The sequence below is a fragment of the Mastacembelus armatus genome, chromosome 1 (genome assembly GCF_900324485.2).
Source record: "Mastacembelus armatus chromosome 1, fMasArm1.2, whole genome shotgun sequence".
NCBI lineage: Eukaryota > Metazoa > Chordata > Actinopteri > Synbranchiformes > Mastacembelidae > Mastacembelus > Mastacembelus armatus.
In genome coordinates, this window is record NC_046633.1 from 25,493,574 (window position 1) to 25,521,402 (window position 27,829).

The 27,829-nt window shown below is 41.2% G+C and overlaps 1 protein-coding gene across 6 annotated transcripts in view; it reads right to left on the minus strand.

Annotated features, from left to right (window-relative positions):
* Positions 1 to 6,557: 6,557 nt before the first annotated feature.
* Positions 6,558 to 27,829, minus strand: part of ptprdb (protein tyrosine phosphatase receptor type Db) — an 88,279-nt gene continuing 67,007 nt past the window's right edge. For 4 of the 6 annotated variants that reach the window (XM_026303131.1, XM_026303129.1, XM_026303130.1 and 1 more), the window contains 17 exons: positions 24,745 to 24,969; positions 24,507 to 24,667; positions 23,586 to 23,597; positions 22,918 to 23,030; positions 22,783 to 22,824; positions 22,206 to 22,303; positions 20,321 to 20,444; positions 18,082 to 18,257; positions 15,305 to 15,424; positions 14,883 to 15,037; positions 13,084 to 13,369; positions 9,877 to 10,055; positions 9,640 to 9,766; positions 9,018 to 9,143; positions 8,769 to 8,923; positions 7,454 to 7,589; positions 6,558 to 7,375 (listed from right to left, as the gene is read on the minus strand). In XM_026303131.1, coding sequence (XP_026158916.1) covers positions 7,307 to 7,375; positions 7,454 to 7,589; positions 8,769 to 8,923; positions 9,018 to 9,143; positions 9,640 to 9,766; positions 9,877 to 10,055; positions 13,084 to 13,369; positions 14,883 to 15,037; positions 15,305 to 15,424; positions 18,082 to 18,257; positions 20,321 to 20,444; positions 22,206 to 22,303; positions 22,783 to 22,824; positions 22,918 to 23,030; positions 23,586 to 23,597; positions 24,507 to 24,667; positions 24,745 to 24,969 — 2,304 coding nt within the window. In that variant the 3' untranslated portion in view covers positions 6,558 to 7,306. The remainder of the gene's footprint in view (positions 7,376 to 7,453; positions 7,590 to 8,768; positions 8,924 to 9,017; positions 9,144 to 9,639; positions 9,767 to 9,876; positions 10,056 to 13,083; positions 13,370 to 14,882; positions 15,038 to 15,304; positions 15,425 to 18,081; positions 18,258 to 20,320; positions 20,445 to 22,205; positions 22,304 to 22,782; positions 22,825 to 22,917; positions 23,031 to 23,585; positions 23,598 to 24,506; positions 24,668 to 24,744; positions 24,970 to 27,829) is intronic. The other 2 variants (XM_026303134.1, XM_026303133.1) reach the window with 1 other exon arrangement.

Here is a 27,829-nt window from a genome sequence, read left to right on the forward strand (position 1 = left end):
TTACTGCAGTCTTAAAGGCCTGTGGTACGTAGCCTGATACTAGAGATAAATTTACCAAGTCCAATAAAGATGAGTTCATTAATGGCAGGGTGCCTTTAAGCAGTCTAGTCGGGATGGGGTCTAAGAGACACGTTGATGATTTCGATGAAGCAACTACTGATGTAAATTCAGAGAGATCTATGGGAGAGAAGCAGTCTAAACATAACTGAGGTCCTACAGATGATTCAAGAGCTACTGTAGTAGAAGATTCATTTATTGCAGGTATAGGAAGCATCTGCTGAATTTTATCTCTAATAGTTGTGATTTTATTTGTAAAGAAACTCATAAATTCATCACTGCTGAGAGCTAAGGGAACACTGGGCTCAACAGAGCTGTGACTTTTTGTCAGCCTGGCTACAGTGCTGAAAAGAAACCTGGGATTGTTCTTATTTTCCTCTATTAGTGATGAATAGTATGCAGTTCTGGCTTTACGGAGAGCTTTTTTATATGTTAGTAGACTGTTTTTCCAGGCTAGAAAAATTTCCCCTAAGTTTGTGGAACGCCACTTCCTTTCCAGCCTTCGTGATGCCTGCTTTAAGGTACGAATATGTAAATTATACCATGGGGCTAGTCTTCTCTGATTCACTAACTTCTTTTTCAGAGGGGCTACAGAATTAAGCATTTCACGCAGTGAGGTTACAGCGCTGTCAACAACATGATCAATTTGGTAGGGAGGTGGGATTGAAGCAGCTGCCCTCCACTATGTTTATACTTGGCATAGACGTAAATAAAGATGGAATCATTTTCTTAAATTTATTAACAGCGTTGTCGGATAAACATCTGCTGTAGTGGAATTTTCTTCCAAACGCTGCATGATCCATCATTTTAAATTCAAAAGTTATTAAAGAATGATCTGACAAAACAGGATTTGGGGGAAAAACTATTAGATGTTCAATTTCGATGCCATAGGTCAGAACAAGATCAAGGGTGTGATTGAAACAGTGGGTGGGTTTATTAACATTTTGAATGAAACCAATTGAATCTAATATAGAATTAAATGCAATGCTGAGGCCGTTATTTTCAGCATCTACATGAATGTTAAAATCTCCCACTATAATGACTTTATCTGATCTAAGCACTAGATCAGACAGGAAGTCAGGGAATTCAGTTAAAAAACTCTGAGTAAGGAACAGGTGGACGGTACACAGTGACAAGTAGAACTGGTTTTTGTGTTTTCCAGTTTGGATGTGAGAGACTAAGAGTGAGGCTCTCAAATGAGTTAAAATTGTTCTGAGGATGAAAGTTTAATAATAAGTTTGAGTGGAAGATTGTAGCTACTCCTCCACCTCGACCTGTGCTTCGAGGAACATGATAATTTTTATGTTTGTAGTATCACTTCAGCAGCCCCGCTTGTTCGCCTGTCATCAGCATCAAGAAATGCAGAGAGAGCAGGGATGAATCGGCCTGTCCTCAGTTTGTGCAGAACAAGGTCAAAGCGATGCGCCAGGAAGTCTGATGGAAGCCCCACAGGCACTCATGGCCTTCCTGTGACGGGCAGTCTACAGAATAAGCTAAACACATAATTCTTATTCTTATGAGGCAAGTATTTGCTGAGATTCTCGTTGTTTTATTTACGCGTCTGTGAAGAGAAATGACAGAGACAGAAAAGACAGACAGCGCACCCTGTCGGCTTTCTTTATTTTAAAAAAGCACAACGTTTTGTTGTTATTATGATGGTATACAACTAAAACTAGACCCTTTACAGATTTGAATAATATATTTCTTTTTTCTGTACGACCAGAATTGATGGAGTAATTTAAGTTTGTTTCGGCGTTATCAGTAGAAGATGCGTCAAAACGCGCCGGTGCGTTCGTCGACCCCAGAGGATTAACCCTCTGGGGTCCGAGGGGTTTTGGGGCCCTTAACAAATTTTGACATGTCCTGACATTTGTGCTTTTTTTCAGTTGCTTTTAAACATATTAATGTCTAAACTCTGATAACACTTTAATCAGCACAAAATTGGCTACAATAATATGTGAGCAGAAAGTTTATACATGATTGTGTTTTTGAGAAAACAGTGTTTATGCATGGTTAGTGAAAAACTACAATTTTTTAGTCACTGAAATAAGACCATAAAACACAAACAGAACATTGGTTCACAAGACTTTGGCATGTTGTAGGCTAAAGTGTTTACTTCACAGTGTTGTGAAAGTCATCTTGTTCACTCATTCACAGTAAACAATACACTGATTTAAATTTTCTAAGACACTTTTTGTCCAGAAAGGCCATATGCAAGAAGGTGTGTCTCAGGATGAATAGTCATGTGATTTACCTGAGCTAAACAAAAGACGCACTCAACGACCAGACAAAGACGCGCATAATGAGCCTTTCAGCCAATGTAGATGGGAGGGGATTAGTGCAGCACAGTACAAAACAACGTGGAACCAAACGTTCGTCATTTGAGTTAAAATCAGTGTTTTTACTCTGAGGACAAACTAAACTATTTGTCTCTGTGTGGAATATAAGAAGCCCTCCTTCACATGCGTAACGCGCCATCATCCAAACGCGCGGAAAAAGTGAGTAAATTCTATGATGAAGTTTGACGTTTTATGTCATTTCTCGGGTGAGTGCACATATTTACCTGGTTCACCTGAGATTATTTACATGTGAACAGTGAACAGAGTACAAGGCGGGACCGCATTACCTGTAATGGGCTAATGCGTGGCACGCCAGATGCTCCACCGCAGTCTCCATCATCTGTACATACGCCACTGTCTGCTCTGTAGGTCCTTGTAGCATATGATCGGGTTATGGTGGTGCTGGCGATGATGTTGAAGGCAAAACACCACTACACAATTCCGAGAGCGTCAGAGGGCCGTCAATCTCTAATTTATACAGAAAAAAAACAGTTAAGACACAAGCTCCTATCCCATGCTCACACATGCGCGCACACACACACACGACATTAGGCAGCAGACACATCACATCACGGAACAGTGCCCAGTCTTTCACACTCATGGTATGCATACCGCCCACACCCCATGATTCTCCATCGACACACTCCTCTACACACCCTACCCTCCCAATATTTAATCTTGTACGCATACCCGGCATATCCTTCATACAGCCGCTCACACGGCCCTGTTATACCGTTCACTACACGTCTATACTTCCTATGCGCCACCTTAACTCCCCCGCCGACGTTTGACGTACCCACGTCCAATAGCAGATTGCGCCGCCTGTTAGACGGAGAGTGTAACGTAATTTTATTAATTTATGACTCCATATACTTCCTATATGGCTTCAAACCTAGAAGCCGGTTTGCTATGTCCACCCCTTCTACAGTCACTGCTTGAAACAGCTGCTGTGCATATTTAGAGAAAAATATTCATTGCTTGTCTGGTTTGGAAAAGGGCCAGTGATTTAGCATCTTTGAGCACATTAACTACGGACTTATTTTGCTTCATAATAGAAAACTCTGCAAGTTTATTTTCACGATTTACAAAAAAAGTGACAGATATTTGCTTGAAAGACAAAAGGTCAATGAGTGTAAGAAAATGAGGTATGTAAAAAGATCCGTACCAAAGTGTGCGTTCAAGCTTTAAACTACTGCTGCAGAACTGAGAGGTTGAGATCCTTTGTCCCCACAGCCATTAGGCTGTTTAATAGTAATTGTTATGTTAGTTATGCTATTTGTTATATGTTATTAACTGAGTGCCTTTATCTGTTAATTATATTTAAAATTTAATATTTTATAGTGAAATCTCTATGTTAAATATAATATAAGAGCTGCAGAGCAATCTGAATTTCCCCCATGGGAGATGAATAAAGTATCTATCTATCTATCTATCTACTGCTATGGGCCATTGACTTACACAATCCTTGACCTAATGCTGTCTTTCTTGACTCATTGACTCTTGACCCAAGTCAAAAAGGGAAAAGTCTTGATTTGAGAGAATTTGTTTGAAGTAACATTGACAATTGTTATTTATTGTTACTTTTTGGTGGGAAATGCAGATATACAAAAAAAGAGGAACAGCAATTATTTCACTCGAGTTTATTTGTAACAAATAAAACTTGTGTCGACAAAGAACAGAAATCCATACAGACCTGTTTTTAGGTTTTTCCCTGCTCCGTGAACCAATGTAAGAAAATAAAAAGCACTTGCTGACTCGGAGCATAAAACCAAAACAAACAAAAAAAGGTTACATTTACAGACCAATTGGAGGTAACTGATCCAAGTAACACACCATATTTTCGCTTTATACAATTTATAAACTCCAGTTCATTTCACCTACATGATACATTGGGGCTAAAATAGAACACCTTTTGTGAAACATCTCTTTTGTGGTTCAACAAATCCACAGTGTGATGTATTGCACATACTGCTGTGCCATAAAACTGTGAGTTCAGGTGCATCTTTGTATTATTTTATTATATCACTCTGTAAATCTGATAAATTCTTAATTCACTCTTTACGTTAACAATTTATTTATTCATTTATTTACTTATGCATTTCAATTACTCTTTGTGTACTTTGTGTTATTTACATATACACAATCAGTGTGAACATTACAGGGTCCACCTTTGTGGAGTTCAAGAGAAATTCCTTTTTTGTTGGTTGGGGTATTCAGATCTGTTTGAATATTTGGGGGGGGGGGGGGTGTGTCAGAGATAATAGGATACTAGTATTAGTGCATAGTACAAGAGAGAAAGTGCAAGTCTTCCCATAACAGGTGCGACCACAGGGGCATCTCAAAAGTGGTACCATGCATACAAAAACGACAACAGGGTTTTACTGTAAGATGGTGGGAAACTGTCGACAATCACTTATAAGGTCAAGCATTAATGGAGATAGAAAAAAAAGATAGTCTAGTTCTGCGTCATTAGAGATATAGCACCTGAACTTCTCTCAGCTTTTGTCATTAAAGGAAAAATACATTTAACTGTAGACATCAGAATGAAGAAGACAGATGACCGGTTTGCCTGATTTTAGGTGAGGGATCTTTAGGTGGGATATGTGTATGGTTTGTTATTTTGCCTTTTCTCCAAACCAACAGTGAAAGCTCTATATACAGTTCCACATAGCTAAGTAAATAATACTTTACTTAGCCAGCTTGTAGTCTGTGCCAAAGTCACTCGTGTGGCCAACATTTCATGGCAGGCAAACTGAAATCTTAATGAAAGAGTATCAACACAAAGTTTGTGCAAGAAAAAAAAAGGTTGAAAGCTGTTGACAAACTTTTTTCCTCATCATCCCATCCTGCTAGTAGCTAATGTATTTTGAAACCACATTTTTGTCTGTACTTGAATCTGATGTAAGATTTTCTTTAATTAAAAGAGATATGATGTTGCCTTCTACCTTGCTGGGTAGAAAGCAATGAGCACAACTATCCAGCCGACAAGCCATCCATAGTTAATTTCACAGCCAAGAACAGAATGGACAAAATACCTTCACATACTGTAACATAACAAAATCATATACACAGACATTCAGTTCACATACATACAAGCATACAGACATAAAATACACAAAAACCCTTTAAAGTAACTTTATCAAAATAGGCGTGTAATATAAGGCACTAGAAATCTAAAATCAAAATACTTATTAGATGCTGTTTGAAATATGAGTTTGATCATTTGTTGGTTGCCGTGACACACAGAAGGATGACATCATCTACTGGATTTGTGACATGATAAATCATCTACTTCCTAAGAGGTCAGAGGTCATTCCTCTGTTTGGACACATTAAATGGTGGCAGGAACCATACCAAGTGTAACATCCTTGTGTCTGGAAAAACGATGCACCACCATCATCATCATCATCACCATAATGGTAATTAACTGCAATTAGTGACTTGACACAAAAATATATAATACATCTACTTATTGCACACTGAATCAGACGAAGTCAGAAGTGAGCATTCCAGTGAGAAAACCGCTCCTTTCCTGACACCCCCGCCCCAATCCCACCCCTTTTTCTACATCCCTTTCTCACACCCTGCTTGAGAAATCTTTATGAAGCTTATTTGGACACATAAATAGTTGTTTCTTTATAACTTGTGCATACTCTCTATAGTTGTGTTCTATCTGGCTTCCTCTGTTTTCACACAGAACAACTTGGCAGAATTATTCTCAGGTAGCAGCAGGGTTACAACTGTTCCTCTGGGGGCCCCTGGGAATTAAAAAATGGCTATGCTCAGGTCTCTGACACCACAGGCCAGACAGAAATGACGTTGAGAGTCCTGTGTACATGCGAACTAGTGTGGGTAGAGAATATAGGAGCAACACTCAATGATAGTGAATCATGAATTTTTCATTTTTTTCACACAAAATTTGATTCTACACTTCAAAACAGTAACATATCACCTAGGAAAAAAAAGCTACAGCTCATTGGATCACATAAAAAAAATTTCCCTTGGTATGGTCAATGGGAACAAAGTCATAGATCTGTGGGAAAAAAAAAAACAGAACATGCCATATTGAATATTCAGTTTTTAAAAAAGAAGATAATCACATCTGTTAAAAAAAAAAAAAAAAAAAAAAAAAAAAAAAAAAAAAAAACTATTATTGTCTTACTGTGTGGTATGCATTTTAACCCTCTCTTAAATTTTCTTTATCTTAAATCTTGAAGCGTAAGGTTGAACTGGTGGTTTTCATTACTGTATGATAAAAATGATTCATCCAGAAGAAACGAGTCTGTTTCAATAACAAAAAAAAAAACTTCTTGGTGTCTTTTTTGGATGTGTTTGTTTTTTTTAATACTGTGTTTTCAGTCTCCTGTTGGCAATTCTCTGGTGCTCAAAAGTCCCAGTTCATTCTGTCCTCGAGGCTTCCATAGGATGGATTTGTAGACTCCAAGACAATCCTCAATATAGAAAAACCAGAATTTTCTGTGACAGCTAAATACTGTAGCCTGGTCCTGTTTTAGGTTGGTGATGCTACACTGGAGGTGGATGAGGTGAGAGTTCCACACCCAAACAATGTAAAGCAATCTGGGTGCCCACAAAAGCACTGAAAGGAATAATAAAAGTCTATACTTGATCAAGTATTCTGATTGGAACAGTGGTTGAAGTAGCTTCTTCAGACTGACCAATGGGTGTGTTTGGGCTGAGGGTGGAAGAAAACACCCTTGTCAAGCAGATTGGTATGGCTCAGTTAGAGGTGTTGCTTCTGGGTACGGGATAAGCCGATGGTCCCTCCTCACTCTGCATGTGGTGGTGAAATCTTCAAAGACACATTGCAGCCTAGTGCACTAATCCAGGCCACGTGTGACCTAAGAAAAGTGCACTAGGTGTGATGTGGCATGAGAGACAGCCGCTGGGTTTTATGTTGCATAGTGATCAAAGCTTCCGAGGTACTCCAGACTGGCACGGTAGCAAAACTGATACTGGTCCTTGGAGGCAGAACACATCAGTGAAATAGAGACACAGGAGGTAGAAAACAAAGCAGAATAATAAGCAGGAAAGCTCACCTCTGTCTGAACGGTGGCAGGTCTCTGGGTGCGCAGCATCTTGACAGTCTGGAAGATGTCCACCACACCCTCATACCTCATCCTCTCCAGCACGATGCTGAGGGTGATGAACACGCCAGTCCTCCCTACTCCAGCACTGTTGTTAGACACGTGGAAACATCTTTAGAACTGTACCTGTAGTCAACTCGGACAACTTTTTCATAGTTCTTGGAACAGTAACTGAGAATTATAATAGTTCTAGGGCATTTTTAGCTTCTACTTATGAGAAAGAACTTTTTCAATAAAAAAGTAATGTGTGTTTACCAACACCATTTTTAAAAGCTAATATAAACAACAGCTCCATCCATTTTCTATACACGCTTATTTTTTAACCCGGGTCACAGGGATCTGCTGGAGCCTATCCCAGCTCTCTTTGGGGTGAAAGGCAGGGGTACACCCTGGACAGGTCAACAGGTCCACATATAGACACACAAAGACAAACAACCACACACACTCACACTCACTCCTATGGGCAATTTAGAGTCATCAATCAACTGAACATGCATGTTTTTGGACTGTGGGAGGAAACCGGAGTACCCGGAGTAAACCCACACAAGCACAGGGAGAACATGCAAACTCCACACAGGAAGGCCAGGCTGCGAACCTACGACCTTCTTGCTGTGAAGCAATAGCGCTAACCACCATGCTGTAAACAACAGCTCTTGAGGAAAGAAGACTCACACAAACAGACTGATGGAGAAGCCCAGGCTTTATTGAGCCTACATTTGGAGAAAGCTCAAAGAGATCTTATTTTTTATAGTTATATTATTACTAGCATTGTTGTTGAATGTTGTGACGTCACTATACCGACCATCATCTGGCTTATGTTACTTCAACATTCCTACTAAAAAATGAGGTCTGTAGTTCTTGAATCCGTTTTTCCTGAGGTAGTTCCTAGAACTGTTTCCCTAGAACTTCTTGGTCCGAAAATGTCCGTTGTTATCAGCTGTTATAAATGACCTGGTCCTGATTATTTGTTCACATGCGACAATAAGAGCAGTAAGAAAAGCATATGGACTCACGTACAGAGTGGATATTTGTGATTTTAGCCCCAAGACACTGCTGTCTCTTAACCCTTGTGCCGACCCAGCCCAAGCTTCAGCTTGAATGAGGACTGACTGCTTTCTATTAAACTATTTGCTCATAATTATAAGACATTCACCAGAATGTGTTTTAATTGCGTTAAAAACATGTAGGTCTTCAAACGACTGCACTGATCAGGCCACACAAGGAGCTCATGGTATGAAGAACGGCCAGTGTGAAGGATGCATCTTACCTGCAGTGCACCGTAATTGGCCCATCCTGGCCAAACTGTTCTTTAGTTTTGTGCACCTGGCCGATAAAATCAATGAATCCCTCCCCTGACTTTGGCACTCCCTGTTCTGGCCAATCGGTGAACTGGAACTGACGGACCGTTCGTGATTGGCCATCCTAAATAGAAAGAAAAGAGCCTTATTATTTTTAGAGTATATCCAACAGTACACACAACCCTGTTTTAAACAACCCAAACAAAGCGAAGACTCACCCTGGCATCAGTGACCTTGAACTCTCGGAGGATGTACTGGGGCATGTTGTACTCAGCCATGGGATCCACCACAAAGTACTGGTATCTGGCTGAGCGCTCTGCAGGCCAGTACTGGTGACATTTCTCCTACAGGACAGCACAGAGGCCTCAGCTCAAAGCTTCACGTTGTGTCTGAGGAGGTTTGTGTACTGCCCGTACTTTATGTTTATATGGCATCCTGTTTATGTTTATTTCATTATTCAGTAACAAACAACACCGTCTCTAACTTTCCCACTCTGCCATTTTCAGTGGATCTTATGCTGTTACATTTAAACATGTGACTTAGCATTTTTAGTTTTTACAGCTATTTATCAACAATGGCTACACGTGTAATCAGGATGTTTTCTTCTCTCCCTTAAAAAAGTCATTGTGTTTCCTGCTAAAATAGGCCACTGTTAGTTTTTATTATCTGCTTGGAAACGTCATATCACCTGATGTGAAAGACAAAAAGACAAAATCAGCACTGGGGCTCACATTATGTTCTAGCCATAGAACCAGAAAAATTTGTTCTCCAGTAGAGCCAATGTATCCTAGCATGCCGTGCATTGTACAGTTGACTGCAGTGGTTTGTGTGCGTCCATACCCGTCCCATTTCTCTCAGTTTGGTCAGCATGACAACTATGGTGGAGTTGTGTTCCCACAGCATCCTCCAGTAGTCCTCTGTGGTCTCTGCCAGTGGGCCTTGGGTTGCTATGTAGGCCTTCTGTTGCCTACACACATAAATACACAGATTACTGTACAGTAAATGAGTGTGACATTATCTCTGAAGAGCATATAAGAACGTTACACGATGAATGACAGTCTAACATCTCTGTCTGACCTGTATCCATCAATAAAGCTGGCATTGATATAGTCAGAGCCCTCCACTCCTCTAATTGGCTGCAAACACACTCGTGTGGTCTCATAGGGCATGATGTTGACCAGTCGGTTCTTGAACTTGTTGCATGGCAGGTTGGCACTCACAAACCGTGATGTGTGGGCCTTGGCACTGGCCAGACGCTGGGAAAGAGAAAGAAGAATTCTGAATATTAAATATTATACAGAAACAAGAAGCTTTTATTGATGCTAAGTCTGGGCCTAAGAAACAAAACGTGAATGATGAATGAAAGTTCTGACTAATTCAAGGACGTCATTCAAATCTATTCAGCACAAGGTCTGGTTTTTCTCTGGTGTACCGGACAACTGAAATTAGAAAATCAGTTCTACTGGCAGGCTTGAGGATATTTAGTCAGACAATTGAATAAACAATGAAAGAGCCGATATAGGGGAACGACTCCAGTGGCAGGGAATGGAAGAGGGAAATATAATAAGATGAACGAGAGGAGGAAGAAGAAAATCAGGAGTCAGGGGGCAGGAAACCACAAGGCCCCACACTGTCTCAACGTACATACAGTTGATCCTGCACCAGTGAAAAGCCCCTGTAACACACACATTCGTATGGATATGTGCAGACAGGCAGACGTGAGCACACTATCTCACACTCGACCACTGCATGACATGGCGCAGAAAGAAAAGGCAGAACAGCAGAGAATAGCAGAGCGAAACCGCAGACTCAGCGGGGAAACAATGGGGTCTGATGAATTGAGCCTCGACCATCGATGGCTAGCGGAGTGCTGTGGGAGAAACAGCAGTACCTTATTTTCTTTCAGACAGACCAAGCTGGAAAATCCCACACTAAACACAGGTTCACCAGTTCACTCGGGTACTTACAGTAGTTATTCTTCATGTCATTTGGTTTGAATTTGACCTGGTCTTATCAATACAGTCTGGCAAACAAAAACCTTTTTACTGCTTTCATGGATTTTATTATTTTTACCAGCTTGGATAAAATTGTGCCCTGTTGGCAGCCTCTTTAAACCAGCACACTCTCTGTGGAAGGAAACAAAAACAGTATGTCTTAATAGGGTGTTGAATTACTAAAACCTGCCAGAACAGCACAGTTTTTTTCTTTCCTCTCACATGTGCTTCAACTTTCTGTGATTTTAATTCAGGGACACGACGCCATGAGAATTTCCATCCTTGTTCTTTTGATGGAAAGTTGTAGATGGTGCAGCACGATGCCCCATAAGTGTTCGAGTGCAATGAAATCTGGTGACTGGTACACCCCTGGCACATGTGTTAAATCAAATAATACTTAGCAAACACTTTGGTCAGCTCTCAGGTCTTTGTATTCTGGGGACATGAATACTGAAGCGAAGGAGATTGTTCAGGGTGGCTTTGTGTTTACTTTACCCTCTTGCCAACTGTTTCCAATATATACCTGCACATGTTTTTTTAGACCCAGACAGAAATTGTTTGGCAAGAGGAAAATATCAGCGTAAACCAAATAAAAGCAGGTCAAATAAAATGAAAATAATACATCTCAATACTACCTGGAATCCCTTATGTCCTCTTTGACAAAGCATATAGTTAGGGCTGGCTTCAGGCAACCCTGAACCATCCCTTAGTTAGTTATGCTGCTATAGGCCTAGACTGCCCGAGGACCATCGGTGCACTGAGCTCCCCTACCCCACCCCCCCCACCCCCCTTCTCTCCCACCTCATGTATATTCCACCATTGAATGTCACTAACCTTGTGCTCTCTCTCTCCCCTAGTTTGTGCTCTCTCCCTCCCTCTCTCTCTCTCTCTCTCTCTCTGTACCTTCTGCAGGTGTCCCTGGTCCTGGAGCTGTATATTGCTGATGTGCAGTTACTGGTCCCACCAACCTGCAGTGTCTATTTGTTGTTTATTGTTGCTGTTCTTTTCTCTCTGCTCTATCCACTCACCCCAACCGGTCGAGGCAGATGGCCGCCCAAACTGAGCCCGGTTCTGCTGGAGGTTTTTTTCTTCCGTTAAAGGGAGTTTTTTCCTCTCCACTGTCGCCAAGTGCTTGCTCATAAGGGAATTGTTGGGTTTTTAGTTTTAGTTTTTGTAAAGTGCCTTGAGATGATTTGTATTGTGATTTGGCGCTATACAAATAAAATTGAATTGAATTGAATTGAATTTCTCTTCTTGCTTGTGTACTGATGTCTCTGTTTGGTGTTCTCACTCAGAATTCTGATCATCTCCTTAAATGTTTGAAAATGTCCATATGACCTTTCCCAAAGATTTTAGTATAAACTGCTACTTTCTGTTCTATAGTTTTTGGCTTTTCTGCGACTATCTCAAACCCTCAGTAAAACTATCTTGCGTCTGACTCAAAAGGTACAATTCCATAATCCCCTTCAAATCCAACTATCCATCCGGACTATATGAAACTCTGAGAAGGGGCTGAAACTGTAAGAACCTCTAACAGCCCTGGGTAAGATGCTCAGTGTGACTGTCAAGATTAGGAATTCCAGGTTCCTACATACTCACAAGCTGCTGTAGCTGTGAACATCATGGTCAATTATTCAGCAACAATTAGGTCAAATCTAGAGACGAGCTGAGTTTTATCAACATGTTCAAGGTTTGAGTTCAGGTATATGGACACGTAAGACACAAATACCTATGAAGCTGTTTATTTTGTCCCATGTAGTCTGGAAGTCATTTTTTGACTTTCCTGTTTTCTCCTTTATGCAATTTTTATTTGATTAGCTTGGGAAGTAAAATTCTTAGATTCAAAGGTTATTTCTTCCCATTCTTTTTGTTCTAGATCTGTATTTGTGCCATTGTACATTTTATGTTCAAAAAAATCTTATCTCATCTTATCTTGTCTTATGTGTCAGAGTTTGATATTTTGCAAGATGCTTTCTGGTAAATATGATGCGACGACAGCAGGTTAGATCATCTTGGTACTGGAATCACTGGGGAGCAGATAGTCACACTGTTTGGAACTGACAAAAATCCATCTGTGTGCGTAAAGCTCAACAAAGCACGTGCTATCACATTTCATTCAGCGAAGCTATTATACCTGACCCTGATGTCTGACCTGCTGTGTGGCAAGAAAATCATAATTCTCCCTTACAGGGACCAGTGAAGCATCACAATATGAATCTGTTTTATGAGCCATCATAAATCAGTTTGACCTGATTTAAAAACCTTCCAGGACAAGGTGAATAGCTCTCACCTTGAACTCCAGTTCCATGCCAGTGACATTCTCTCCTGGTTCAATCTGCGTCAGCCTCTGGATATAGGAGTACAGGTTCCTAGCGGGGACCTCAGTGTTTCCACAGGTCACAGCCTCCAGCAGTGCATCGTGAATGAAGATGTACTGGTCCTCTGTCTGGACCATGTAGTTCCTCTGGGAGCGCATCAGCGTGACATGGCCGTAGATGTCGATAGTCTTCTCGTGCTTGATTCGCTCCACCATGGCATCGATCACAATGAAGCAGCCTGTGCGACCCACTCCAGCACTGCAGCCCAAACCGGAAGGAAAAAATAGGAACAGATGGTGATGTGATTTTCTCACATATCTTGGGGGTATGAAACGTTTAACCAACAATTTTTCTGAGTGTGTGCCTGGTCTTCCAACCCGGCAGAGATTTGGGCCCGTTGCACAGTGCAAAAACTGCTTTTTTACAAAGATGCCAGACAGTAATATTTTCAACAAAGGACAAAAATTGACATCAGCGATGAGTCAGCATCACTGTCTCACTGGCATTAGGAAGATATCCTCTCCTATCGACATACAATCCAGCCATATAATATATTTAGCTGCCCACCCAAACACATTTTTGCTGTGCTGGTACCTAAATGGTGAAGAGACCCTGACCAAGCAAGTTTCTGCAAGTGAATAAAAACCTCTTTATATGGTTAAATTAATACAAGTGTGTGTCTGTGTGTGCCTGCAGTACCATGTGTGTGTTATTTAGGCAGAATGAGATTCAGTCCATTGTTTGATGCAGCGGCTGGTTGTTATGTTGAGACACATTATGATGGAGTCTTGCTGGCATAATTAAATTTGACTGATAATCCTGTTGGATCCTTAATCTGAGGAAGAGCTCCTCTCCTGTCAACCTATCCAACCTTTCTCATCTCCCAGCCCCTTTATCTTCTCTTTAAGTGCCCTCACAATATTCTCACAGCAGCCCTGACACTTTTTCACATTCCTACATTTTCTAGACTCCATTTTTTCTCCACCTTTCCCTTTTTTAAATTAATCATTTCGGCTGTGTCCTGGATTTGAACTCACCTTTTCTTTCATTCTGCACATATCCCCTCCTCTAACTCCCAGCCCCTAACATCTCCTTCTCAATCATTGCCTCAATCCCCCTTTTGTCTTTCCCTTCCCTCTCTTCCTCTTCCTCTACATCTATTTCACATTTTACCCTTCCTCCTGAGAATGTCTGCTCCATATTCCCTCCATCTTCTTCTATCCTTCCCTCCCTGCTAAGAGCAAAGACCAGTTTTATTTCAGCTTTGGACTCAGCACTGTGCCAAGACTGTAATAACAACTTTCCAGAATCTTCCTCCTACAAAACATGAGCCTCCTGCTGCTCAGACAGCAGCTCATTTGAATATAAACTTATGAACTCAGATCAACCATCAGCTTAAATAGTAAATAATTGACAATGAAAGCTACTTATGGAAAAAGGTCAGCTGTTGTTTAGCTTTAGAAATGATGGAGGTTTTGACAACAGGAATGCGGGTGTTATAGCCAGTGGGATGATTTGGGTTTCACATGATTGCAGGACTGATCATGGCTGTTGGAGGAATTACTTCATACAAGTGCTCTTGGATTATGGTTGATTTTCATTGTTCCTTGCCAAGCAAAACCCCAAATAACAACTGGCAGTTTTCATGCAGGTACACACATTTTGACGTTCTCTGTGATTTCAGGAATAATTTTAGTACAGTTAATTGTAGGAGTTGTCCAAACAAAAAAAAAAAAAAAACAAAAAAAAACTGTGAAAAACATACACACACCTGCAATGAACGACCATGGGTCCTGCGTCTGGAGGGTTGCAGGCCTTAACCCTGCGAAGGAAAGCCAGGAAGGGGGTAGGGTGTTCAGGCACCCCATGGTCTGGCCAGGCTGTGAACTGAAAGTGACGAACCTCACGCTTCTCATTGGAGCCGCTCTGGAGAAGCAGACGTGATGTTATTCTATACCTAATGTCCTGGACACGTGAATAAATAACACTCTGGACAACAATGGGAGTTTATGGTACACATGAATAATAGTCATTGATAGTACTTCTTAGTTGGATCAGTGTATTGATGGTGTTGATCATTTCATCACGACCATCATTCTGTTCTTACAACCAACAGTAAAGAGACAGTAAAGAGCAAACACACAGACAACACAGCCCCAACACACACACACTGAGCTGCACACTTCAACATACCTTGTAAAGAGCGAATGTCCTGACAGAGTAGGTGGCCAGCTCCACCGTGTCCAGCAGAGTGACCTGGATGAGGCTGTAGGTCTCTGTGCCCCGGGTTGGCCAGTACTGATCACACTTCACCTAAAAGGAAAGGAGAGGGGGAGAAGCTGTGAGAGATGTCTGCATATGTCTGATTACATTTTTGTGAAAGAAGAGAGAAAGAGGGAGCTCACACGAACGTGTGCACGTGTAAAGAGGCTAAGAAATTAGTACTGAGGCAGATCAGTGCGAGAATTTGCAAAATTCAGACAGTAATTTGTGGAAAAAATGTGCATATAAAGACTACCCAAAGGGGGTTTAGTAAGTATGCAGGGTGAAGAGTGACAGTGAAAGACGAGGAGAGAGAGTTTTGACTTCTGAGTTGTATGATCCTCCTTGTTTCAAATATGAGAAATCTGTGTGGCATGAATTTTCCATAGGTTGGTGGTTCTCACAATGATCCACCACAGTGCCCAGAAAAGCCAAGTGATGCCTGACGTTCAATTCTCACATAGTCAATGCTGTACTTTGTTCTACATTTCAACCTCACAAATTCCTACGAAACTACACCCTGCACACCAAATCCCAGCATTCCCAACCACTTAGAATTAAGGTGGTCATACTTGTAGTTCTTCAGCTCAGCCTCAGAGACCATAGAGATGAAGAAAACTCCCAGAGAAGAGGAAAGACAGGAGGAGGGCCTTGGCAGAATCAGGCCAAACCAAACACTATGTGCTGATCCCTCTGGTTCTCACATCAAAGACAGTGGGGAGCTCCAGCTCAGCTCGCTCTGCATTCCACTGCTCCAGACTGGGGATTATGCGTTCTGGCCCAGTTCAGACTGTAATTACAGTTTTTCAGCAGAGTGGAGGGTCTGTTTTCCCACCAGACCTTGAGACACTGTGGGGACAGGAATGGCCGTCCACGTAGGGGGCTCGTTCACTGCCAAAGACTAGAGGATCACAATACATTCCTGGTCCATTGGCTAACATCATAACTGTGCCCTGGTCTTGTGTGGTTTCATGGGTGCTCAAACAACAGATACTGGCAGGATTCCCACAGTGGGACCATCTGTGATCATCTGTGTTGTTAATGAGTGAACACAAAACAGCAAAGTGCTGAGAGATATTAAATGAGATGAAATAATTTTCTCCAACAAGCAGCCCACTATGTCCTCAAACAGTAGATATGGAAATAGTGGCCTGTTTGCTTAAAGTGTAACTACAACAAATTTAGAGAGTCATCTAAAGAGTCATTTACAAAGTAAATAAGATCGTACAACAATTCATTATAAAGTAGTAAAAGTGTCTTTCTTTAGTGGCTGCATCCTTTACTGTGAAGCCACAAAAAAGGAGAAAAACAGTTGTGGGTGTGATCAGGCAAATACTAATGTGCACTGTTTCTGAACTACAGTGGTTGCAATAAAACCATCTCAGACCGAGTTAACTATAAGTGCCTTGTGGTGAGTTGAAAACAGTTCAGGATTCTCACTCAGTGCACTGTCTACTACACAGGAAAAAATAAAAAAAGCATAAAAACGCTAGAAGAAAAACCATGTGAAGTGAGGTTGCATTTTAATAGAGATTAGCAAAGAGAGAAAGAGAGGTCTTGCCTTAGAGAAGAAATAAGAGGGCATCTGAGGGTCAAAGAGACACAACAGAGATGGTTGGAAAAGTTGTAAAGGTAACAGTTTTAACACAAGACAGGTTAATAGAAAAAGAAGCACAGATGAGAGGAAAGGATCATTTTTCTGAACAAGGTTCTTGGACATAATTGGATAGCATTTAAATCATGATTTATACCTCAAGCCATTTTTGTTCATTTTATTCTAACATGACATTCTGAATTACACTGGATTTTTACTCAAGCGCATATTCTGTTAAAAACAGCAAATGCCTTGAAGCCAAATAATTTTCTAATTCATTACCCACCCGAATTTAGCTCCATATGCAATTTCCACTCTATTTTACTGGATTCTATTGTGATCATTTACCTCCTGTCCCTTACTGTGGCACCCTCACTTAACCATGGCTCTTGTATCTTCGTCATCACAATGATGTCGGCTGCTTTTTGGTTCATTCTGCAAACTGCTCTTCCCCCTTTGTCTGCTCTATTTTATTGACTCCTCAGTTAATTGTACTGCAAACTTTAATCCTTAACCTGTCACATTTTTTTCACCCCAGTTAACTTACCCTTTTCTATCCACAGCTTCCTTATGCCATAATACTACACTTTACTTCACGACTGTCTGTCTAATTTACTCAAAAAAGAAAAACCATGTGAAGTGAGGTTGCATTTTAAAAGAGATTAGCAAAGGAGAGAAAGAGAGGTCTTGCCTTATCTGGTTGGACATTACACAGGTTAACAATGCATGCAGCTCATTTGCTAATATAGTAGCCCACATTACAGGGTAGGAAATGCGTGCTACTCTCCTTACATGCAAGCACTGAACAATGTGTTTTCTTGTATTTGTATTTATCTATGATTGACCATAACATCTGTAACTGCACTTCACATGGATGTTTTTTGCAGGATAAAAGGCAGCCCAACATTTCTGTGTACTGGCTGATCTTCTTTGATTGTCCTTAATTGCAACCTGCTTTATCATATGCTTTCCATTCTCATGTTATCCTTAACTGCTCTAATGCTGTTCTGTGTCCTGTACTATCCTACCACAGTGCTTCTGTAGTCTATCCTATAGTGCTGACATACTGCTGTCCTTCCCTGTCTCACATCTTATCCCATCCCCTCTTTCTTACCCGTGACTTCTCCTCCAGCTTGGTCATCATAATGATGTTGGCTGTGTGTTGCTCCCAGACCATCCTCCAGAAGTCCCCGAAAGTCTCAGGCAAGGAACCCTGAGTGGCGATATATGCATTCTGACGGCGATAGCCATCAATATAGTTAGCATTCATGTAGTCACTGCCTGGGACACCTGCAAAACAAGGAGAGAGTGGAAGTTATGGAGGGTGAAAGAAAATAATGGGAAGAGAAGTGTGCCAAGTGAGAAAGGGAATGAATACTGACAGGTCTAAGTGGGACAGAGAGAGAAGAACAAACAGCAAAAACAGACTTGTGAAATAGATGCAACTGATTTTTTTTCATGTGTGTTTACTGCACCACATGTATGATGAATGGCATCAGGCCTGAATGTCTCTGTAATGACACTGTCCATTTCATTTTCTTTGCAGATGAACCTAACTCTTATTCTGATTCATAGTGAAATAATCTATATGGATTCTTTAAAGTCTACTGCCATAAAAACAGGTTTATGTCCTGGTAATAAAGGGAGTGAATCATCTGAGGTCATGGCAGGGAGATTAATGTTTTCACAGGGCCCAGCATCCTTTGCTATTGGATTGTTCAGCCGTCTTGTTTTATAATACATGCTAAGACGATCATGGGCCTAATCTGAGTATACTCTGGATGTGTTGCTTTGAATGGCAATATGACTGTAAGGCTGTCTCTGAATAAGACTCGGGTGACACTGCTTGTCCGGGAAGGGATTATGTGTGTGTGTGTGTTTGCGATGTGAGAGACCGTTGTGTGTGTGTTTGACTTAGGATCAGACCTGTTCATCTGGGGCCTAATACCATAATCCCAAAAATCACTGAGTCACAACTCAAACATGCACACATACACCAAAGTGCACACACAGAAGGACACAGAAACATGCACGCGTGCATTCAGCCATGACACAGAACTCCTTCTGAGTCGTCTGATAACAGTTTACATTTAAAAACGATGGAAGGCAATGAGCAAACAGTAAAATCTCGACAGGAAGAAGCTGCTGCGGCTCATTCTCTTCTAGCAGTTTATTTTATGAACCCCACTCAGACCCATACAGTTGTAAAACCCCATGGTATCACTGCACACACTGCAGACACACACGCACACAACATACACACACACCGAAATGACAGTAGAGTATTGGATGTTTCTACAACTTACTTTAAGTTTCTACAACTTACTTTAAGAGCTTCTGACATATGTTTCTAACATATGTTTATCAAGCTCAGTCTTTAAAAGATAGCTTGGCTAAATGCTATGATGTGCTACAACTTTATTGCAAGGGACTACAGCAGAAATACTGTGCAGATAAAACAAACACACACACACACACTTCCAGTCATTTGGTGGCTACACTGGCTTGGCAAAGACTGTATGTTGATGAATGTGTGGAGGAGACTGGGAGAAAAAGTGCATATCTGTGCTTGTGCACATGCAAGGCATATGTTTTGAATCCATAACGGAGTGTTTGTGTATGTGTATGCGCATGAATGTTTGTGTGTGTGTGTAATTGTGTGTTTGGTGGGATGTGCTCAAGAGTATATGTGTTTTCTAAGCTGCAAAGAAAGACAGACAGCCAGGGCTCCAGGACAGGCAGGGGTGGAAGGGCTGCTCACACATGCTCTGCCCAGATAAGGCTCATCTGTTTGGGCTTGGCCTCCCACTGCCTCCCTCTCTCCACCATTGGAGCTGCCAGTTTCTCTGCCTCAGGTCTTTCCCTGCTGAGGTGGGTGAGTGCGCTTTAAAATGCACTGAGAACAGGACTGAGAATATTTTTTCTTCTCATTTTAGACCGTTCAAAAAGACCAAATCCAGGAAAATTTGTGCACCGTGAAAATACAACAGTAAAAAGCTTATAAATAAATTCTGAGCCCAATTTATTTCCATAGACAAAATGGTCAAGAGACCATAGCTGTTGTATCACGTGGTGCTTTAGATGGGTGGAATTGAATTGAATCGAATTGAAAAAACAAGCTGTTTTAATTCTGAAAGGATCATGGTGAACATCTGATATACACACACATGAACAGACACACTAAAACACGTCTGTGTACTTCTACACCATATAATGCACTCACTAACCTCTAACCCCAACCACCACAAGAAGACACTCATCTAAACCCCTACTCCACACTTGACCTCGAAACCAGCCTCACACAGGCCTTTGAAGAAGAGATGAGATGACCAAAATACCCCTCACAGTCTTACCCTCTATGCTGGAGAGTATAACCCTGGAGTGATCGTAGGCAATGACGTTAGCGTAGCGGTTCTTTGGTTTGTTGACCTCCAAGTTGGAGTTCTCCCACGTGAACTGCTGACCAGGCTCGATGGACTACAAGACACATAATTCAAACAATGCTTTTATTAGCATTAGATCAAATGGTCACAGTGTGCATTATTTATTCATTACAGTGAGGAAATTCTTATCAATAGTTCACTTGCAAAAAAAATATTTTTATCCTCAAAACGCAGAAAATTAAAACTAAGAAAGCATGAGTTTGACAGTTCCATGAGTTTGAGCTCACAGTCCATTGTTCCTGTATCATAACCCCAATATTTAAAACCAAATAGAAGTACAAATTGAAAATTACTGTTATTCGTATTGTACCATTATCCCATTTCCAAACACAACAGTGATGTAGGGACTTTCCACTTTTGCAAAAGAAAAAAACAAACAAACAAAAAAACAAACAAAAAAAAAAACAGAAAAGAACGAGCTCTCCGAGAAAGATGATAAAAGCACAATAAATTCCACTGGCAGAGAAAGGATGGTTGTGTTAGACCAACACATTAAGTTCCTGGAGTGTAATTACAGTGTAACCATTGCTGTTAGCTGGGAGAGGCAGACGTGAGGTCATTATGGGGCTGTCAGGGGAGAGGGACAAAGAGGAGAGAGCCACAGCAATTTAGCACATCTGAATATTTTACGACACACAATTATGGTTTGGTTGGGGGAAAAAATGGACAGCGGTGATACTGAAAAAAATGGACAGCGGTGATACTGGAGAAGTGCACGTATCTGTGTGTGTGTGTGTGTGTGAGGCTTCTTTCCACACTCTGCCCAACATCATGTGTGTTATTATTACATTATTACACTGCAATCATTTCTGACCTCTCTCTCTCTCTCTCTGTCACTCCTCCATCCATCTCTCTCGTTCCCTCATTAAGGGCTCAGACCCGAACAAAGCACACAGTCATGCAGAGAGAATGTGAGGCACTACTGAGTGGTTCCAACTCACACCACAATTACATACTGTCTCCCCCACCCTCCTTTATCCCCTCTCCTGATGATTTTCTCCCTAAAACATCCTCACTCTGTTTTTCTACTCTTTGCATAATGTGTCCTTGTCTTCCTTTATATACATATTGCTGTTGCCAACAATATGTCTCTCTCTTGTTGTAGCCAATTAGAGCTTTATGTCTCCTTCTTCACCCAGAGGCCGTTGGTCTCAGCAGATTTCTTTGCAAGGAAAAGAAAACATTTTTACCCCTTTAACAGCTCTCTGTGGAGCTTATTGTAATGGTAGTGCTATTTGCAACACATCCAGCATGTTGGGAAATATTTCTACTAATGTGTTTTTGTATGGGGAGCCACAGATCAACACACAAGTTCAGGCACATTGTTATCACTAGGGAGATCCTTTTCTTTTTTGGTTCCACATTAAGTGTGCTCCAAATGAAAGGAAACTAATCACAAAGTGTCTTTTTTATTTGCACAGCACCGTTGCTTTATATATCTTTTGGCGAGGCTGCTGCCTCTTTATTTCTATCTTCTCTTTCTCCACCAGAGCGTAGAAATGAGGGCTTGATAACCATCTGGCTGTAAGCAAACTCTCTTTGAGCTTGCAATTTCAATTTCCCTCTTATATTTGTCTAGATACCAACAAGACAGTCGAGAGAGGAAAATGTGTTTTATCTTGTATCGTTCTATGAAGTCGAATCAAAATGCAGCCTAACTACGGGGGACAATCTACTGCACTTGCCACTGAAATTGAAACTGAGAAATAAATGACAAGTCAACAATAAATATATCTGCGGCTACATCAAAACCAGATGAATTTCCCAAGTTAAAGCAGATCATCAGCATTCCTACCTCATACTCTTGAGAGAACTTGAGATTGTCGTTTGCCTTGAGGCGCTCGATGTGATCTGCCAGCTCAGAGATGGGGACGGGTGGGTGACTTGCCATGCCTGCCGAGCACAGAAATAATAAAAAAGGCCATTTTGACAAACATACAGCTAAACTCTTTTGTAGGAAAATGTTAAGAGTTAGGATTCTCAGAGGAGGTGTTGTTTAGTGTTCTGTCCATGGTCAGTGGAGAAAGCAAATGAAATTTTTTTTTTTTTTTTTGGTTAAGTGACCATTCCCCAGGCAATTAGAAAGAACAATGTGCATGTTCTGAAAGTTACTGAGGCACAATAACATGTCCTCAGAGTATATGCACACTACTTGTGAAAATATACCTATAACACAGGCGGTTAACAATTTAGCATGGGAAAATTTTGTATTCCAGAGGCATTTGGATGAAATGTTGTCAATTCAAGCAGCTTCATCCTAAGTGGGATGGAAGGTTAGCATGTAAATGGAAAGGAACGAAAATTAATGTGGCAAAGTGGCTCATAATGACAGAAAAGGAAACAAGATCTGTGCCAGACTAAGACCAACTAACTTGACAAACGCCGATAACCACGGTACACTGATACACGGTAGGCTGAAAAGGGAAACAACACCAGGGTTAAACTTACTAACACTAATCACTGACACTTAGGAAATCGCACGTCCAGTGTTCATGTGTCCAATCTACCTGGTGTCTGGAAGTTGATTCTCCGTAGCTCCACGGGATCAGTGGGGTGGTGGGACGACATGGCTTTGCTGCAGTGAAAACTGCCCTTCCTGCCCTCAGCCTCAGCCCTTTTCCTGGATTAACACAGCAACACACAGCACTTATATGCACCTCAAATGATGTATTGAACCTTTTACTGCATGAATCTGGCAGAATGTGAGATATTTACATTTAAGCATAACCTCAATTTTGGGGATTTGTATTGAAATAAATGGACCACAGTAATGCGAGTGTTAAATTTCTGGGAAAAGCCACATAAAATTGATCCTTGAACATTACAGGGAGAGTTGCTGGTTTAATTTTATTTATGCTCATTGTCTGGGACAGTGTTGAGTGTTTTTTGCTCCTGCGTGTTTAAAATGACATCTTTGCTCACATTTTCTTTGCTTCTACGTAATGTAATGTAACATGCAGTGGACTGGTCACTAATATTTACCCTTTGATTTTATGTCCACACCTTTATCCAGTGCACTGTGTGAATTGGACACTGAAAGTTGTACAATTCATTAGGTAGGCCACACATGCAGTCATCAGAGAAACATCAGGATAATCCTGACTTACTTGGATCTATTATTTAAAGCATTTGCACTGCAGGACTGAGGAAATGGTAATAGGTAGTGTTTGTTTACCTGTCAGGTTTGCTGGATCCAAACAAGGAGAGGATGAGATGAAAGGACAGACAAGGATGAATAACATTAGTGTCCAATCAAAAAACATCAGGCAGCAAACCAATGCTGAATTCACGGTTTTATCCCCCTCATTAAAACTAATAGTTTCTCTTTGCTTATATCAGAGTTGCACAATACTGTAACACCTGTTGTAGACACAAGGATGAACAACAAATATAAATGAAACTGACAAAAAACCACATCTCCATTGCATAAACATGATCGTCCAGCACAGCCTCAGACTGTGACATGTAACAACATAAAAACATACTGGAAACACGTGACAAATCATTGTTTGCAAACTGCTACAGGTTGTATTCCCTGGCTTATGAACTTACCATCAAGGTTAATAATGTTTCTGTGCACATCAGTTATTCATGCACATTAACAAAGCTCTAGCCAAGAGACCAGATGATTATCATGAATAATGCTAATGAGCGACAATGTTATCTTCCCCATCTGCTATGTTAGCTCGCCGTGCTCCGTGTATAAAGATTTAAAAACAGATTACAGAAAAAACACAGTGACATTTCTATGACAACCTGTGAGCTAAACTGAGCCAAAATTATGTACAGACAGGAGTGCATAATAGCCGTAAATATACCTTAATGTTCTGTAAGCTCAAAAATTAATGGACTTAATTGGTCAGTTAAGAACTGCTGCTTGAAACAAGACAATCTAACTGTATGCATGAAATAAATTAAAATATACGTGGACTATACTGTCCTGCTGAAAACAATATTTTCAGTTGAATACACAGGGTAGCTACAATGGGCATAAATAGATTAGATATTATATTCCCTGAAAATTTTTCATCCTGACTCTTTATGATTCATTTTCTCACCAATCCAACTGAATTTCTGGGCTCCATCATGTCTTTACCTCTTGAAAAGAAGAATGGCGATGACGATGCAGACGATAAAGATGACGGCGAGCACAGGCCCCACCACCCACAGCAGCCCCTCCTCCTCATCAACAATCGGCTGTGGATCCACGTCCGATGAGGTCACGGTATCAGAGTAAGGGCTAGTTGCGTACATGGTCTGCAGGAGGACATACTTTTGTTATGCAGTTTCAAAAGACAGATTAACTGTGTGTGTGTTCTTGAATTTTTACTCACGTTCTCAGAGAGGTCTAGCAGCGCGAGCACGAAGAACACGTACTCCTGTCCATTCTGCAGTGGACGGTTGCGAAAATCACCATAGTTTCTTCCATCACCCAGAGTGAACTCCAGTGGGAGGGTCTTAAAGAGAGCAGTGACATAGGCCCTGGGATCTGATTGAGCAGCCTGTCTGCGGATGCGAAGGGCACGGCTGATGCTGGTCCTGTTGATCTCTTTCAGGAGCTGAAAGGAAATAAAAGAGAGGAGGAGTTGACGTGAATAAACACAGGAGATTCAGAAATGAGGATGAAGGAGATAGAAACAAAGATAGATCAGTATTTGTTATAAAAGATTACAGATAATCTACTACATGCCAAATTCAAACCAAGAACAAAATCCAAGGCAATCAATCCATGCAATTATTTCCAATTTGAATGTATTCCTATATTTTTGTGGCAAAAAAGGCTTGAAAAAGAAGGACATTCTGACAATTACACACTGCACAAAAACACCCATCAGTTTTATGGAGCATTATCACCTCAGCACTGTCTTCATCATCAGCTGAATTGTTACTATGTGTATCCATTGGCCAAAACTCATCTCACAGGACATTACCATGATGAAGTGATGACGTCTTCAGAAAAAGACAGGAAGGGGAAACAGACGGCTAAAGGGCATGTGAGAGTCCTGGTGGGAATGAACTGGCACCGGATGGCCAGATCCTCTACCTGTGCCCAATAAGATACTGTACAAACTGTATAGTCTGACACAGCAAAGCTGAAAAAGCCCCCTTAATACACTCAGCACCTGTTCTTGTGTACAGTACAGTTTATATTATAGCACTAGGCCAACACATTTTCTTGTATTTTTGAAACTAGTCTGTCATATTTAACCCTCTGGGGTCGACGCACGCGCTGGCGCGTTTTGATGCATCTTTTTCTGATAAGGCCGAAACAAACTTAAATTACTCCGTCAATTCTGATCGTACAGATAAAAGAAGTATATCATTCAAATCTGTAAAGGGTCTAGTTTTAGTGGTATGCCATCATAATAAAAACAAAACATTGTGCTTTTTTTAAATAAAGAAAGCCGACAGGGTGCGCTCTCGGACTTTTCTGTCTCTGCCATTTCTCTTCACAGACGCGTAAATAAAACAACCAGAATCTCAGCGAATACTTGGCTCATAAAAATAAGAATTATATGGCTAGAAAGCTTGAAATGTTTTCTTTTGAGTGAAACAATTCAAGTCAAAAACAAATCATCACTTTTTATTTAATCCGTATGAACATGAGTAGAAGTCCGTTTTTTCCTGTCTCACCTCATTACAGGTAATGCGGTCCCGCCTTGTACACTGTCCACTGTCCACATGTAAATAATCTCAGGTGAACCAGGTAAATATGTGCACAACCTCGAGAAATGACACAAAATATCAAACTTCATCATAGAATTTACTCACTTTTTCTGCGCGTTTGGATGATGGCGCGTTACGCACGTGAAGCGGCGCTCCTTACATTCCACACAGAGACAAATAGTTTAGCTTGTCCTCAGAGTAAAAACACTGATTTTAACTCAAATGAGGATCGTTTGGCTCCTCATTGTGTTGTATTGTGCTGCACTAATCCGTCCCATCTACATTGACTGAAAGGCTCATTATGCACGTCTTTGTCTGGTCGTTCAGTGCGTCTTTTGTGTTCTCAGGTAAATCACATGACTATTCATCCTCAGACACACCCTCTTGCATATGGCCTTTCTGGACAAAAAGTGTCTTAGAAAATTTAAATCAGTGTATTGTTTACTGTGAATGTGTGAACAAGATAACATTCACAGCACTCTGAAGTAAACACTTTAGCCTACAACATGCTGGTCTCCAAAGTCTTGTGAACCAATGTTCTGTTTGTGTTTTATGGTCTTATTTCAGTGAGTAAAAAATTGTAGTTTTTCACTAACCATGCATAAACACTTTTTTCTCAAAAACACAATAATGTATAAACTTGCTGCTCACATATTATAGTAGCCAATTTTGTGCTGATTACAGTGTTATTAGACTTTAGACATTAATATGTTTAAAAAACACTGAAAAAAGCACAAATGTCAGGACATGTCAAAATTTGTCCAGGCCCCAAAAACCCCCTCAGACCCCAGAGGGTTAACTCCATCCCATTCTCCTCATCATCACTATCACTTTGTAATAAAAATTCAAAATTCAGAGAAAACAGAAGTTATTGTATTTGGGCCTCAGATATAACTTTTCTAAAATTATAGCTACTTTAGATGGCAAACCCTGGCCTCCAGCATTACTGTGAAAAACAGAGTTATTTAGCCACTGTCCTGACAGGAACAAACTCCACCCTTGCGCTTCCTTCTTCAGACACCTCTCCTCCACTGAGGCCAATTACGACGTGGGAAACCAGGAGCTACTGGCTATAAAGCTAGCCTTGGAGGAGCGGCTGGAGGGAGCAGAACAGCCTTTTGTCGTATGGACCGTCCACAAGAACCTAGAATATATCCAGTTGGCCAAGAGGCTGGATTCCCTCCAGGCGCTGGGCATTATTCTTTAGTAGTTTCGACTTTACGGTAATAATGTCATAATGTCAAGCCTGATGCACTTTCCCGGCAATTCTTCCAGGCCGGGTCGGAGACATCACCAGAGTCCATTCTCCCTCCTCTCCGCGTGGTGGTGGCATTGACCTGGGGCATCGAGGAGTCTGTCTAACAGTCTCTATGTCCCTACTGCATTACGCTCACAGGTGCTACAGTGGGCCCATGCCTCGAGGGTCACCTGCCACCCGGGAGTGACTCGAACCCGAAACCTCATCAGGAGAAGGTTTTGGTGGCCCGCCGTGGATGCGGATATCTGGGAATTCATCTCCGCCTGCATGGTCTTTGTGCTCTTTGCCCGAGAGAAGGCTTCTCAACGGCTGGCTGCAGGAGTTCTCCATCCACTACCCACTCCAGCGCGGCCATGGTCCCACATTGCACTGGACTTCATTACGGGCCTCCCACCCTCACAAGGTAACACAGTAATTCTAACCACTGTGGACTGTTTTTCCAAAGCAGCGCACTTTGTTCCCCTACCCAAGCTGCCCACGGCTCTGGACACTGC